The sequence below is a fragment of the Dermacentor albipictus genome, chromosome 1, assembly GCF_038994185.2.
Source record: "Dermacentor albipictus isolate Rhodes 1998 colony chromosome 1, USDA_Dalb.pri_finalv2, whole genome shotgun sequence".
NCBI lineage: Eukaryota > Metazoa > Arthropoda > Arachnida > Ixodida > Ixodidae > Dermacentor > Dermacentor albipictus.
The window spans coordinates 31,064,466-31,079,772 of record NC_091821.1 but is presented as its reverse complement, the minus strand read 5'-3'; the positions used below and the strand labels follow the sequence as shown (position 1 = coordinate 31,079,772).

The 15,307-nt window shown below is 48.2% G+C and overlaps 2 protein-coding genes across 3 annotated transcripts in view; one reads left to right on the top strand and one right to left on the bottom strand.

The window, feature by feature from the left end:
* LOC135906058 (uncharacterized) overlaps nucleotides 1–9,450 on the top strand; it is a 13,367-nt gene extending 3,917 nt beyond the window's left edge. Inside the window, exon 2 of the mRNA XM_065437207.1 lies at nucleotides 7,793–9,450. Within this exon, the coding sequence (XP_065293279.1) occupies nucleotides 7,793–8,539 (747 nt within the window). The 3' untranslated portion in view covers nucleotides 8,540–9,450. The remainder of the gene's footprint in view (nucleotides 1–7,792) is intronic.
* LOC135906061 (QRFP-like peptide receptor) overlaps nucleotides 1–15,307 on the bottom strand; it is a 748,894-nt gene that overhangs the window by 105,399 nt on the left and 628,188 nt on the right. The window lies entirely within an intron of this gene.

Genomic DNA, 15,307 nt, shown 5'->3' with positions numbered 1-15,307 from the left:
TCGCGCCGGCACTCGAACCGCTGGAGACAACACGGATACGAGGAATCGGCTTGGATGTATACAGAGCCGCCTATACAGGGTGTCTCACGTAACTTGAGCCAAGAGTTCCAAAATGAAAGGCGCGTCGGAACCGAGCAGGACCGAACGCATACCATTCGCAATAGCTTAAGTAAGTCAGGAAATTTTTCCACCATTGTTCCCTAATTAATTAGGTTCAATTACTCGAATTTTAAATTATTGGCTGAGAACCCCTAGTATGATACGCAGATTTGTATAGCACCTTCAGAAACCAGCGATCGACTTGTTTCCTGCGCGATACGTCTCACGTAGTCCTTTATTCCGGGTTGCAAAGCAACCCCGCGAAAAAAAAGAGTCTTCAACTTTGGGATCCACGTCTGTAAAACAAAAATGTAACCGTTTCCTTTTTTGTAATGAATACACTTGATTTGATTGAATATATATATATATATATATATATATATATATATATATATATATATATATATATATATATATATATATATATATATATATATATATATATATATATATATATATATATACTCCTGAGGGAGCGCTTGCGCACTGGTACCGTGCTGCTCTCAAGCGTGCGTTCGGTGAACAAGGTCGGCTCCCGTCGGATGACGGCGCAAATGCAGGCTGCTGGCCGAGCGCTGCCGATGCCATAAAGAATACCCTGCCCCTTACTCGTCGCCAGACACGATGCAGCCGACCTTGTTCATCGAACGCACGCTTGAGAGCAGCACAATACCACTGCGCAAGCGCTCCGTCACGTTTATTCTATTTTATATATATATATATACATATATATATGTATATATATATATATAAATTTCGCGGGCTTTTTTGCAACCCGGAAAAAATGGACTCGTGAGACGTATCGTACAGGAAACAACTCGATTGGTGGTGTCTGAAGGTGCTCTACACATCTGCGATCCTACTTGGGGTCCTCAGCCAATAATTCAAAAGTTGGGTAATTAAACTTAATTAATGAATGAGTGATGGGGAAAATAAATAAAAATGCCTGAGTTACTATAGGCCAGTACGGATAGTATGCATTCGGTTCAATTCGCTTCCGACGCGCCTTTATTTATAAAATCTTGGCTCAAGTTAGCTGGGACACCCTGTATACGACTGCTACAGACGTGCTGGTTAACAGCTGTTTCATCTACGGAATTGCCCAATGAAACAACTAACGCTGTTTAAGTATACTCACCGCAACAAATTTACGCCTTCGAGCGCATCATTTCTTAATAACGAGGGCTTTCGAGACGCACTCGGCTATTCGCTTGCATTGGTAATCGTCGTCAGTGCTTTCTGAGCACTGTTTTTTTTTTTCGTTTCGTGGCAGCCCGTCATCTCGATCTCCTCCACCTTCCACAATCGCGTCGTACGCTACAGAAATGCAGTCGTTACAGAAATAATTAAGAGGGATAGCAAACGCGAAAAAAAGAAAAGCAGACCACTCGATGGGGCTCCCACGGCAATTTGCACAAAAATAAACTTAAGTTCGAGTGTAAGGTGCTGAACAATCATCACTTCAACAGGGACTCGCTCGTATACAAGCGAGTAACGGCTCTTTGTTTCCGCCGCTGCAGCCCTCGCATCTTTGGGGTTGAAAGGCAGAAACCTCCCCGAAGCGAGACAAGTCTAATTAGTGAATGCAAGCGCGTTGTATGGGCTCTTTCAGCTGGCCCTTCAGATTTAGCGCTTTGAAGTTTGCCCCCGAATCCCCTCCTCTCATATTAAAGTGAGAGCGGAGGCAGCTGAATAAGCTGTCGTATGCCAGAAGATTTGCATGCATGATAGTGTGGCTCACCTTTAACACTCGGATGGATAGCGTAAATTAAAATCATAGCTCCGGCTAGCGTGGTCCCTTCGCAGACTGCAGCATTTAAATTCGTGGTTTAATTCGCACCCCTGCTTTTCTTGGGAAGCAAGACAGAAAAACCGTTTGATGAAAAGATGAATCGCCGTCTATCCTGTATCCGGCAGTTGGTGTAAGCACCAAACGATTCGATCTTCTCGTCAGAATGTGCGTAATATTCGCGGTAATTCATAAAAGCAGTGTGCTATATGCTTGTTATTGTATTGTTTTCGATGTGGATGACCTTAGAACTGCCGTTAGAGTTGACCTTAGCTAGCCACGAACTGCGCGCACATCGCTCAGCTCGTGGCTAGCACCATGACTGCTTGTCCAGTGGAATTAATGCAACACAACGACATCAACATCGCACAGTCTATTAAAGCGAACAGCTTCTCTTGTTGCTTTCGCCAGTTTTTGTGGTCGGTGGTTGGCGATTGTCGGGCTGTCACCGCCGACACAAAGACGCTGTTGCAAAGGGCGGATTCTGTCGCTCAATCGAGTTGCGGGTCGCGTTCGTCGTTGAACGTCAACAGTTATTGCTAATTGATACGTATGCGCTGTCGCGCGGGAGCTTTGCGGTGTCTCAAGATTTACATTCATAGGCGGACCGGGCAGCCTTGTCCGCGAGGTCATTATCAGCAATGCCGGTGTGTCCAGGCAGCAACTGAAATGCAGTTTCATGCCCTTTTTAAAGAACACGTTGGTGGCCTCCTCTTGCATCACATACTAGCGGCTCATGAGTCCCGGTCATGTATGGACAAATTTCAAATTTCAATTTCAAAGTTACAATATATGACCCTTTTGTGAGATTGCTCCTGGAGGAGATATCTTAAAGCGGCACACGGGGCAGCAAGCTCTGTCGCCAATGATGTCCAATGGAGCAGTTTTCTTTCAAATGCTGGGGCATTACGTGCCAAAAAACCACGACATTACTATAATGAGACACGCGGTAGTGGGGGACCTTGGAAGTTTCGACCGCCTGGCGATCATTAACGTGCCTGCATGCAATGCACGGGACACCGTCGTTTTTTGCATTACGCGCCCATCGAAACGCCGCCGCGGCGGCCGGTATTTGATCCCGCGAGCTTAATTGTGCTTCGTAAGGCAACACCATAGCCGCTAAGCCCCTACAGCGGGTTACGATACCGTTTGAAGTTGATAGTAATTAGCATAGCGGAAATTACAACGGCAACTGTAGATAAGATCGACCCATTGCTATACCATGTAGATGTGTATTCATTCCCCATATGGTTCAATAATAGCAGCGTTATTTGTTTCAATACTATTCTCGGGTGTTTGTTCTTCGTTTGAAGCGGAGCTTTCTTTCCCTCTTCTCCCGACATTCCGGGCGCTGCGGCTGTGGTCTTGCTCGGCCTGGATTTCTTGCGACACCACCGGATTGTGCCAGCCTCCGCGCAACCCGGCGGGCGCCGCCGCGGCCGCGTTTCACAGTTTGTGCGTGTGGCACGTGCTGTGCTTGATTCCCTATGCGACAAAAGTGCAGGTGCTGGGCTGTGACAGTGTAAACATTACAATTGTCCATAGCCTCAAGAGAGCGCTTGGAGCTGTCGTCTCCACCGCGTGCTGGCCCCGTATGCAGAAGCAGCATGTAAGCACGCGCGAGAAAAATGGCTCCGAAGCGTGTCGTCAGGTTCGAGTACAACCAGGCCCGAAAGAAGCGTCGTGCGGAACACGAGCGTCTTCGCTGCGCAGCGAAGCGTGGTGCACACCGTGAATGTTTACATACAATGTATACATGCAATTATAAAATTAAATTTCGTACAGCCCCATAATTCACTTAAAGTGTAACACTTCTGCCACGATGCGATGAGCCATCTATGGCAGTAATGATGCTCAACCTTCTCAGAGATTATGAACAAAAACGCACAACAACGCCTCAAGCAAACAAGTTTCCCTGTGTGTTCTGTGGAGTACGTAGAGAAACAGCAGTGGTGCACGCAAGGTAACGTTTAACATCAACTCTCCACTCTCGTATTGGACTAAACGTTGAAGAAATTACACATTCGCCGCCAACGTCGCCGTTAATTATCGTCAGTCTAAGCAAACAGCATACAGAGTTTCGCTTAGATTGATTCCCACAGTGCGTAGCATCCGTACATAAAAAAAGACGACATTTAGGTGCATCTGAGCCTATCGGAGACACCCCAAGTGATATGAACGCCTTGCTACAAGTGTGTATCTTGATTAAAGGCAATCTTGATGGGTGACAATATCTATTGAAAATGTGGCCCGAGGTCTATACGAGAGGGCCGAGGGGTGTTCCGGAACGCGGTAAAGGGGACGAATTTCCGCCCAGAGACACTACACAGCGATTTATGTTTGGGTTAGGCCGACCTCTCCTCCTTTCTCTTCATTAAAATCTACTCCTCCTCCTCCTATGTTTGGGTCGAATGATATTTAGCGAATACGATAGTTGAAGATGTTGAAGCACAACGAGGAAGTCCTACACACGATCGGAGTGCGTGACCTTTTAAGCTATCCACTAAGCAAACATTCGACTTGCACGTATTGGGCAGCATGGGCAGGCTGAAGCGTAAGAAATCTCAGAAATAGAACTATGTATAACTGAAGCAAAGAGCGTACACATGTTCTCTATGTGTTTACACACCTGAATCTAAGAACACGGGCAATAGACGACAGTTCTCTCATTAAGATACGTGCAATGGAGGGTCCACAAAACATTCCGGTCGATTATTAAACAAAAAAATCGATCAGTCTTTTTATAAGTGCTGTACAGACTGTTGATGGAGACGGGGTATAGCGCCATTGTTTTACGTAGGCAACTAAAGGGCACTTCTCGGTTGACACAGTCAAGCTTTATGTCTGGAAGTAGACTCATGTGAGGGTTGGTGCCTGCTAGAGTAGCGCACGCACCTGTAGGCTAGTAACCGCAGACGTCCGATGGGAAATGTCATCAGCATATATTGAGAGGTAAACTTATTCGAGGCCGATAACGACCATATTAGGCAAAGCGTAGATTAACATTAACAACAACCAAAAAGAGAAAGAAAATGACCCACGTGTTACGGAGCCCTCCCATATTTATGGGAGGGCTCAAAATTATATTAAGTTTACACGTGCTTACCTGACATCACGGGTGTGCGCCAAATTCGCGCGAGCTCCACAAGGCGAGGAATCATGTTCACCATGCTGACGAGGGAAGCCTTAGTGGGGTACATGGTGTTAACGATGACATCATGGTGGACAGGCTATACGCTGTTGGAACAATTAGAGGCATAGTGGATGCGGCATTCTGCATTGCATTATTGTGCGCATTTTTATATATCTCTATCTTGTATTGCTTCTGTCCTTCTGTCTTCTTTTATTCATGATAGCAGAGTACGGGGAAACGAAGACACAGAAACACACATTTCCCCCTTTCCGCAGCATAGGATAATCAGCCGCTATTTACGCTGGCTAACCTCCCTGTGTTTCTCTCTCTTTTTCCTCTTCCACTAAGCGAGCGTTTAAAAAGCAAGATATTCTACAACCTTTATCAGAGCTCGCCCAGAGTTCCATCATTTCAGAACGAACCGAGGCCGCAGCGCAGGAGACAATCGTCGCTCGTGAACCTATAGGTGTGATTCTGTATCACACACGAAAAGAACTTTCCTCTCTTTGTCATGGTCTCTATTTCTTTCCTTTTTTTTGCTTTTTTTTCTTGAACAGTTCTCAGTAGCAATGTGAAGCTTGGAATACATGGGGAGAAAAAGTATATAAATAGAGCAGACGGAGGGGGCCATCACTTTCGTAGTAGGTGTTTCCGGCAATCGCTGCATGTCCGTAGAATGCGGCGCCGTGCACTGTATATGTTCCTGCGCCCGGCTGTGAGTTGTTTGCGCGCGCGCCCGGGATTCGATGAGGTATAAGGTCGTTTGCGAAACGCTTCGATAAGGTCGTTCCTGAGAACAGATTGGCGGGACGACCGCAGGCAGCGGCGGCCTCCCGGCGACTCGGCCAGTTTTTCCAGCTGCACGGCTCGCTTGTCGTCGACAGCCGGCGCATCCGTCACGCGTCGAGCCGGCGCGGCACCACTTCCGGAGCAGCGAAGGGTGCTGGGCGCCGATGGACGACCGTCCCTCGAGACACCATCCATCATTCACATACCTCTCGCCGCGTCCGGCAGTGGGGCGACATTCAGTCGCATGGCCCGTGTCGGCCGCGGTCCCGACGGACGCGCCGCGATCATGGAGGCGCGTCGTCGTTGGCGCATTATACGGTACGAAAAGCGCCGGCACGGTCGTAACTGCGCACGACTCGGCCATCAGAGCAGTCCATTCATCGCCGCAGGATTGCCTCGGCCGCGTATCGTGGCGCCTTTTTTCGGCCAGCTGAGGCGACTTCTATACTGGCGCGCTCCTCGCAGGTGCATACCGGACGTTCCTGGGTCAGGCCGCCACTTATGAGGAGCGCTCGTGTGTCTGCTGCGTGCAACGGTGCCCAAATAAGGCGCGTGCCATGCGTCTTACGTGCCTGAGTGGGCGAGACACCTCGTGCTCGGCTCATTTAGGCGAATGCCACGGAATCCGCTAACGCCGAGCATCCTGTGGTCTCTCTCTGCCACATCTCGCCCCACATTTTAGCTACATTGTCGGCTTACCAACTTTTCATTGCCACCGACAGCGCATACCTTGGCTCGCAGCAATCGCGTCGAGCGGGCGATTTCAAAGTGCCCGTTCGCTGCGGCATTGATCGAAGGGTAGCGGCGACAGAGGTGTGGAAGCCGAGCACGTCGAAAGAAGGCGAAATGAACAGGAAGATTGCTCTGCCACGAAAATTGTGCCCTAATGAATCCAAAGTGCACTACATCTGGGAAAAATCGACCGAACCAAAGAGAGACCACTAAAAAAATTGGAGCATTATGCTCTCAGGTTCGAATATGATGCCAATATGCGCGGCAACAGTTCTTGCACTACGTTTCGAAACGCTTATATGATCTCGTTTGACACTATAGCATCTACATATTCTCCGGAATCTCTCAAAGAATTGCATAATTTAAGAAAAGATTTGTTGTATAATGTTAAACAGCTTAATTATGACCCTGGTAAGAACAGTGACATCATGCAAGCGATAATTATAAAACTACAAGCCTTGTTATTGTCGTCGGCTCGTGCTGTAAGCTACTCCGTTCATGAGCGAAACTATCAATTTTGTCTCGGTTTTGTGGTGAAGCATTATGAGCGCAGCCAGCAGCAGTCGCGTACAACCCCTGTTCGCGGATGTGTGCCCTTCAGGATTAAAAAATATTTCCTTTGCATATCACATTATACTGTCAACGCAATGTCTAAGAGATAGATTGCGTTGCTGACTGACTGGTGAAAGTAGACTCATGGCATCCGCTCATTTCCTTACACTCATACGATCTTTATTTTCATACTGTAGACTTACACTTACCTTCTCATAAACACACATTCAGTGTCTCAAATGTCCAGAAGAAATAAAATTTCTTCCGCGTTACTCAGTCTTGGGTCGCTCTCTAATTTGACCCTTTTCCATTGCAGCTTAACATGCAAGCAGAGGCACTACGTTAGCTCTGAGTAGATCTCGGTGCCAAGTTCTGTGCACGAAAGTATTAAACGGGTGCAAAATTAATGAGTAAGATACAAAGAAGACAACAAGAGTGCTGGTTTCTTGAGCGTATTGTATTCAGCCTGCATACATTGCTGCGTTTTCTGTCTCCTTCTTCGTATTCCTCTCCTTTCTATATTTTTGCGCTTATTCTATACTTTCCCTGCCTGAGACACCAAATAGTCCATAAATGTTTTTATACGCAAGAGTTTTTTCTTCCTTATCTTCACTGATTCCTTGTCTAATCATTATTTCTTCGAGAACGTAGGTTTTTTATCGTGTGCTTACGAGTTTCTCTCATTCTCCCCTCGCCAGGCTTTGGTGTGCGGCGCTCTCCTCACCACGCACAGCGGTGGCCACGGTGCATTTGCGTGGACGGTGCGCAACCCGCAGCTGCTGACCACGGACGTGGTGCGATTCCCGGCGGAATCGGGACGAGCCGGCGCCAAGCGCGAAGCCACGGTCTCCACGAGCGTCATGGTGTCGCCGGCGGCTGGCGCTGGCGAAAGGCCGTTCATGTCCAGCGGTGGACTGACCTCGCTGGCTCGGGCACCGTTCTCGCCGGCCATCGTGTCCACGGACGGCCTGACTGGCGCCACGTACCGCGCCAACTACGACCTCGGCTTATCAGGTCTGCGCGCGAGGCCCTGGCACGCTGGCGGGTCTCTGGGGCCGTTTAGACCGAGCCGCTACCCGTCCCGCTACGCCGACTTCCCGTCCACCTACATCGCCGACAAGATCGAGTCGTACCTGCGCAGGCCGACCTGCCACGGACCCCGTTGCCACCCGCGACGCAAGGGATTCCCAGCCTACTGGAACAGGAGGCCGCCGCCGTACTCCCGGAGAGGCTACTACTACCCGCCGCCCGCCAGGCGATACCCGTTCCCTCCGCCACATTATTTCGCCTACGAGGACCACGTTGGTTCGGGCAGCAGCCCTCCCAAGACGACGCTGAGCCCGTACCACAACTACGGAAAGCGCTACCAGAAGCGCTACTACGCGTACTACTATCCGACGGGATCAAAGTACGCATACGTCCCGTTGCCGCCGTACAATGACTAGTTCCCGGGCTTGGGTCTATCAAAGCATTGAATTTTTAGCGTTCTGCGCTTTCTTTTTTTGTTCTGCTCAGACATATGATGCTATCCAATTCGCACGTTCTGATCATAGATAATTAACGATCACTGTTGTGGTTGTAACTGTCTTTAGATAGCTGAACGTCCGAACTGGCTTCAGTCTGCACCGGAGTAGATCGGGAGAATATATATTTAATAATGACTCGAAGCCTATTAGGTAAAGCGGCCACCGGGATTAAGGTTAACTATGATTCACTATGGAAGTCTCGAGCGGAAGCTCCACAAGCTCCATAATGCGTTTAGTGCCTACTTAACGCTATCCCGTGGCATGGCTAATCCAGCGTTCGAAGTACTAAATTCACTGACGGCAGGCTTTGTTCCGACAGCTTACTAGACTGAGATGTCTGTACTTATAAATATGGTTAACAAGGCACAAGGCATCTCAACTAGCAGGCAAATGTAAACGGGTAATGTGCGATATGCTTAAAAAAAAAGCGAAGAATTTCGCATTCATTAAGCCATGGGAGCATACTACATGAAAGTGTGAATGTCAGACATATTACCCGATGCTGGTTTTCATTGGGATTTATTACTTACTATGCCTCGATTCCGTCCTACTCAACGGACTTTGTACATGTGAACTGGAATAATGTCAAATGCACCATATGGATATTGAGAGTGGTCCACTGTATGATTGCTAACTCGAACTCACCATAGCATTGTATGTGTTGAACCTTTGTTCGGGATTAAAACACTAAATAGTGGCATTATTGCTGTTGTAACAAAATATAGCGTAGTAAATCAGTACATTATTTATTAGACAGAAGTGACCAAAGAACATCAAAGAGGAATATTATGGTTAAGATTCAAATAAAGATACTTTGGATGGTTCCATCATGTTTGTGTTGTTCAGCTTGCTTCATTTTGTTACCTTTGAGTTAAATCATATGTTGAGTTGAACAGAACAACGTACAAAAGTGACAATTCATTTTGACACCTTGCATGTCGAAAGTGGGAGCATCTAATAATGCATGTAAAAATGCACCCACTTTCGGCGTCACACAGAGTCTCCTCATGCAAGTAATTAGATTTTAGGCTTCTCTTCCCCGCCACAACTATTCCCACATGGGCTATTCGTCGTAGTGGTTGTCTAATAGTGTTCCGTTTAATAAAGGGAAAATGAGGCACCCACCCAAACGTAGCTAAGTGCTACAAAGGAAGCCCGTACGGGTTCCTCGAAAGAAAAGTTTCGCACTTGAAGAAACATTCGTCCTGGTCCGGGACCCGAACCCGGGACCACCGCCTTTCCGGGGTAACCGGTCTACTATCTGAGCTAACCAGGCGGATAGCAGATTTTCTTTCGAGGAACCCGCATGGGTTTCCTTTGTAGCACTTAGCAATGTTTGGGTGGATGCCTCATTTTCCTTTTATTAATTACGTCTCTCTGCCTTGCGGGTTTCTGCAGAACTATTACGTCAGTGCCCCATTTACTTACTTCGCCAAAATATGCCCATTTTCTCAACAGAACGATTTGTGGTTCTGACTAGCATTGCCCATTCAGCGCAGTTAAATTAAGCAGGAGTTTTATCACGTCGCGTCAGTTTGCGTTGCTTTCAGAGCCGAGTTGTTTCTGGGGTAAAGAGGAATCTTGTGTGTGACGTCCGCTGCCACGCTGTCCCGTTGTTGTCGGAATCGACCTTCAATAGCCACTCTCCCGGTTGTTCACATGAGTCATTCTATTATACTCGTAAAGAATGCGTGCCATCATTTGGCCGCACAAAAGCTGCAACACAGCCTGCATGTCAGTCTGTATCAATACTAGTTGGTCGCCGGGTTGTTCTTTAAACCTCCCCATTTGGCACACCATTCACAGAAGGCTTCAATTAAGGACATGAACAATTGATAACTCACAGTGGCCGCGTGTTTCGGTCTTATCGCGACCTGGTCTCGAGCATGCCGATAACGTGGATGCCAAGTTGTTCCCCGCTTTTTTTAACTCCCTTAGGGTCATTCAGTGGACAGCTGCTGCTTCCAAGAATGCCTTTATTTTTTTTCACTTGTGGACGGCTTCCGAGGGCTCCCGACGGAAAAGACTTATGTTCGCTAAGCATAAGTTTTTTTTTTTTACCTTTCAGCTGAAATGTCTTTAATTGCACGCACACGACCATGTCTCACTTGAGTCAAATCAAAAATTTCAAATAAATTGCGGATTCGGATAAGCTGTTCGCGAAATTCAACTGACAATCCCTAAACAGGGGCCACACATGATGCCGCCACAGTTCGCTCCATGGATGCTATCTCCTCTCCGCATTTAGAAGTGCATCCCTAGAATAGACTCCAAGAACATGCCTCAATTATCTATTATACAGGCAGCACTAACCTACATGAGCGTGAAGTACCCTACTACGAGGCACGTTTACTGAAGACACCTTTACATAGGATCGTTATTCCTGTGGTTTCTTAGTTCCTTGAAGAGGCTAGATATTTTCATGGCATTTAGAGGGAGTAAGTTTGTCATCATTGGCCCAGCTGTATGCAACGAAATAGGCGATGAGCTACATACTACGGCAATTTCAAGGACAACGGCCAATTTTCACAGACTCAAAGGCAGCATTACAAAGCCTTTGTACGACAAGGATTACTAGATCAAAAAATTCCATTTTGGTCCACATATAGCCGCTTCGCATCTAACGCTGGAAATGTAATAGCGTTTCAGTGGCTTCCAGGACATTGCCCTTGCCTTTCCTCTCTCTCCCTCTCTCTCTCTCTCTCTCTCCAGGACATCGCGAAATAAATGGTGAAGAAAAGGTGAAGATGAGGCAGCCCCAGAGGGCCATGATAGCATAAGATTTATAAAAGTGTTTCTCACTAAAAGTGAAGCTTCAGCTTTGGCGCGAGGCGCTATTGCTTAAGGAACGGAAGAAAAGGTTGCCTTCACCTTCTGTCAACGACAAGCTTTTTGCACAAAATCACCCCAGCACTCCAGTCGAGACTACCACAATGGCTACCATAGCATCTGGAGGTCCTTTTCCACCGGCTTCGACTAAACGTTGCATACGCGAACAGTTTACTTTTCGTAATGCCTAGACATGTGACAACTGCGGCACCGCAGAGTCTTCATGGCAGACCTTGTTTCAGTGCCTCACTTGCACGATCCACCACGGTATCAAAGGAACATTGAAAAACTCGACCAAGGCCCGCTGACTTTGACACGAATGTTGGGTCCCTGGCCTTGCCCATCGAAACAGCGGAAAGCCCTGAACTTGTGGTTTTTTTTTAGTATTGAATCAATAGGTTTGCTACACAGACTGTCACCCGCCTCCATCATCTCATCAAGAACGTGTGTGTATGTGTTTCAAGTTTAAACCTTAAACTTTTACCAATATTGCCTGTTCTCATCACCTAGGACACTTACTCTGCTACCAATCACCAAGATTTCCGCCTCCTTATTTTTTTTTCTCTATTCTTCTGCCCACCTTATTCTAGGACCTTCGTTCTCCCCCCTCTCATACCCTGCAGCGTAGCATTGAGGCGAATATATACGCCAGCTGATTGAACTACCTTTCAATAAAGAGCATTGTCTCTCTCGCTTCCAAAATTATTTGATTAGACGAGCTCGATGAGAAACGCTAGGATGCTCTCATCAATTTTCGCTTCCCTCTTGAGAACGCATTTTTGGATGAGGTAATACGGCTCGACAGGTGCTACTCCCTAGCCCGACCTTTACGGACTGCCCTCTAAAGCTGCGTGTGTGAAAAAAAAAAGAAGGTTACCCAACGCTGACAGTTTCCTGCACACCTAATTGCGCAACAGGAGCGGAAGCTCACGAAGGAAAGAACAAAGCTGTCCTATCTGGAAATTTTGCTGTAATCGTGCCAGCCTGTGCTTCGAGGCAAACGCTTCACGTGGCCCCAGAGTTGCGCAAATAAACGCCAGCACTATTCATCCAACCTGCGATTAAAATGCTCTACCCAGAGAACAGAGCGTACTTGCGAACAACTAACGCGTGCCGCGATTTCCAGAAAACGCCGCCGTGCGCCCAGGTGTACAGACCGCTGCGCGCGCAAGAGAATCTGAACGCGAAGGCAGCTCTGAAAACGTGTTTGTTCCCGCCGAGGCCCCTGTTCTTCCCCGCCGAAAGTAGTCTAGGACCTTTCAGCCGAGCAAACAGAAGAGCTGCGGGGGTGAAAAATAAATACCCAACAAGATCCTTCCGATAGAGGAGCCCGTGCGTTCTGGCAAGAGCGCGTCTTCGTCTGCGGCGCGCTTTGAGGCGAATTCGCCCGCCTGCGCGGGACACACGCACGCACACAAGCAGCAGGGCACCGCGCCGCGGTTCGCCCTGCGCACTCGAGGCTCCCCGCGAATCGAGCGTCTTCTTCTGCCTGCGCACAAGAGAAGCCGGCTGTCCCTGACAGACAGTCGCCCGGCTCGGTGCCTTGGAGACAGCCGACCAAGACGACTGTCGCTCTACCTGAGCGCGCCGCGCTGGGCGCCGGTCCGTGCGCTGCCGGTGAAACAAAACGGCACCTTCGAGCGCGCTTCCCAGAAGATTGCTTCCGTTTCCGGGAGAAATGACATTCATGCTGCGTCAGCTTGGTGCGCATTGAGCGAAGGGTGGAAAGGAAACCAGAGAGGCAGGTCGGCTATAAAAGCGTTGGAGGATTGCCGGCGTATACGGAAGATGCCGCTGTATGTGAGCGGAACCAAGCAGCTTCCATAATTGAGGAGAATGTATTTGGTGCGGTGCCGAAGCGCGGTAGACTATACCGCGTGCTCGGCGAACGGTGTCCTCAGAGCGCCTATCTGTCGCGCACACGAGCTGGAAGTTGGTTGCTCTCAAATTTCGCGTGCCATGCATGCGTCGGGACCGGCGAAAAAAGAAACTGCGCCATAAAGCAGGGACTGAATTCACAAAGTTTTTGCTCGTAAGAGCTGTTTGCCGTTCGCTGGCCTCATTCCCTAATATTAAGCCCAACGTCAGGATTACCTAGCATCTGTACTTACGGCGAACTATTTTAACGTAAGACGTTTTATTGAATGGGTGCCCAGTTTCAATGCCGCGATGCGATTCAAAAATCAATTTCCGCTGTGCGGCATGCTCTGTAAATGTGTAGTGGATGACAAGTATGTGACATTCATTGCGGCGGCACAAGCCGAACGCAAAACTAGCATGAGATTGATTAAGAGGGGACCGAGGCTGGGGCCGTGACGGGGTTAAATAATCCCCCCCCCCCCCTCTAACCCGCCTCTCCGCCTCTTCCCACTCCCCACCTTTCATGCACTAAGCCCTATTGAAGCTTCCGACCAATATCGTTGCTCATCGCTGCAGAATAAGGTTGTTGCGTATAGAGTGGAGCAATGCCAGCACCTAGCAACAAGGTTGTTTCCGCCCATTGAAAAACGCCGTGCTGGCGGTGCTAGACGATTTTTTTTTAATCATTTCTGTTTCTTCATTCGCTACCTCAAGTTCGCAGCAGCGGGACGTACTGGACCGGGATGCAACGCGGCGAGCTTCAAGGTCTTTTGTGCGCGGCACTTTGCTTCTCTTGTGCACCCACCCACCGATATCCTTCACCGCCACTTGATGGATATACTCTGGGATGGGCCTGACAGGGGTGGATAAGTTTTCATCCGCCCTTAACAATGGTCGGTGATAACCTCATCTCCAGGAAGCTTTAGCTTGAGAGTCATGGTGTGAATCGGCTATAGACGCTACGTGCGCGATCTCAATACGCACGTTTTGAGTTTCTGCTGCGCTTTAGATATTTTAACTCCATTATATATCTCACTGTTAGCGCTAACTGTGCCCAGCGACAGGTGTGTAAAGGAAGTCGCTTTGAGGCGAATCTGCTAGAACTTTCAGAATACAATTGAGCGCGGTTACAGGAAGCAATTTGTTTTGATTCTTTGGATCAGCTGGCGTTTCTTGATTTTTTTTTTCACTGTCAAGTGCTCGAGGGTAAAAAACGTCCGAAGGAAAATTGCTGCGCGACTGGCCGCTCGAGGCCCTTTGCGTGCATTCGCGGGCTTCTCTCACGCTCGAAAAAACACTTTTATGGAGCGTGTATTGAGCAACAGAAACCTGTATTGGGAGCTTCTCATATTGCTCTACAATTTTCTCACTGGCAATTTTAATTTAATTTTAATAATTACATAGTTATCTAATTAGGCGGATTGCAAAATATAATCTGAGTATCTTCAAGCGAACGCAATCAAGATTACCTTAGTTCTGTCCAACTACGTAGCATATGCATAATTTTAAAGCTTGGTTCAAGTTAAGTGCAACACCCTGTATATTATTCTTAGGTACTCGGCGTATCGGGAGCGGCACCAACGACGCGCAACAAGTTTACGAATTCGCTCAATGGTTCCATAGCGAACGGTCTTCCCTGGTATCCTTGTTTAATGAAGAATGCCTCGCCCTGTGTTTTAGGGGTTGCAGATTTTTCCTCTTCGTGGTGTGTGGAAGCGCCCTGTTTCGTCACCGAATACGGCAGGACGTGGCTTTTCATGATCGAGAAAGAAGCAGCGGCACAGAAAGCAAAACATATGCAGGAAAATTGCGCGTGACGGACCGAAGATCGTGGAACTAAATGTGATCACGCGTCCGGCCAGTTGTAACCGCCGCCGTGCGCTACTCGGCTAGGTACAGTTTTTGCCACTCACTCAAAGTTTTGACATGAGGAATCGTCTTCGCCGAGACCTCGACGAAGGCAAGTCTTTTCATCGACTCCTAGCGCAGCTGCCGGGC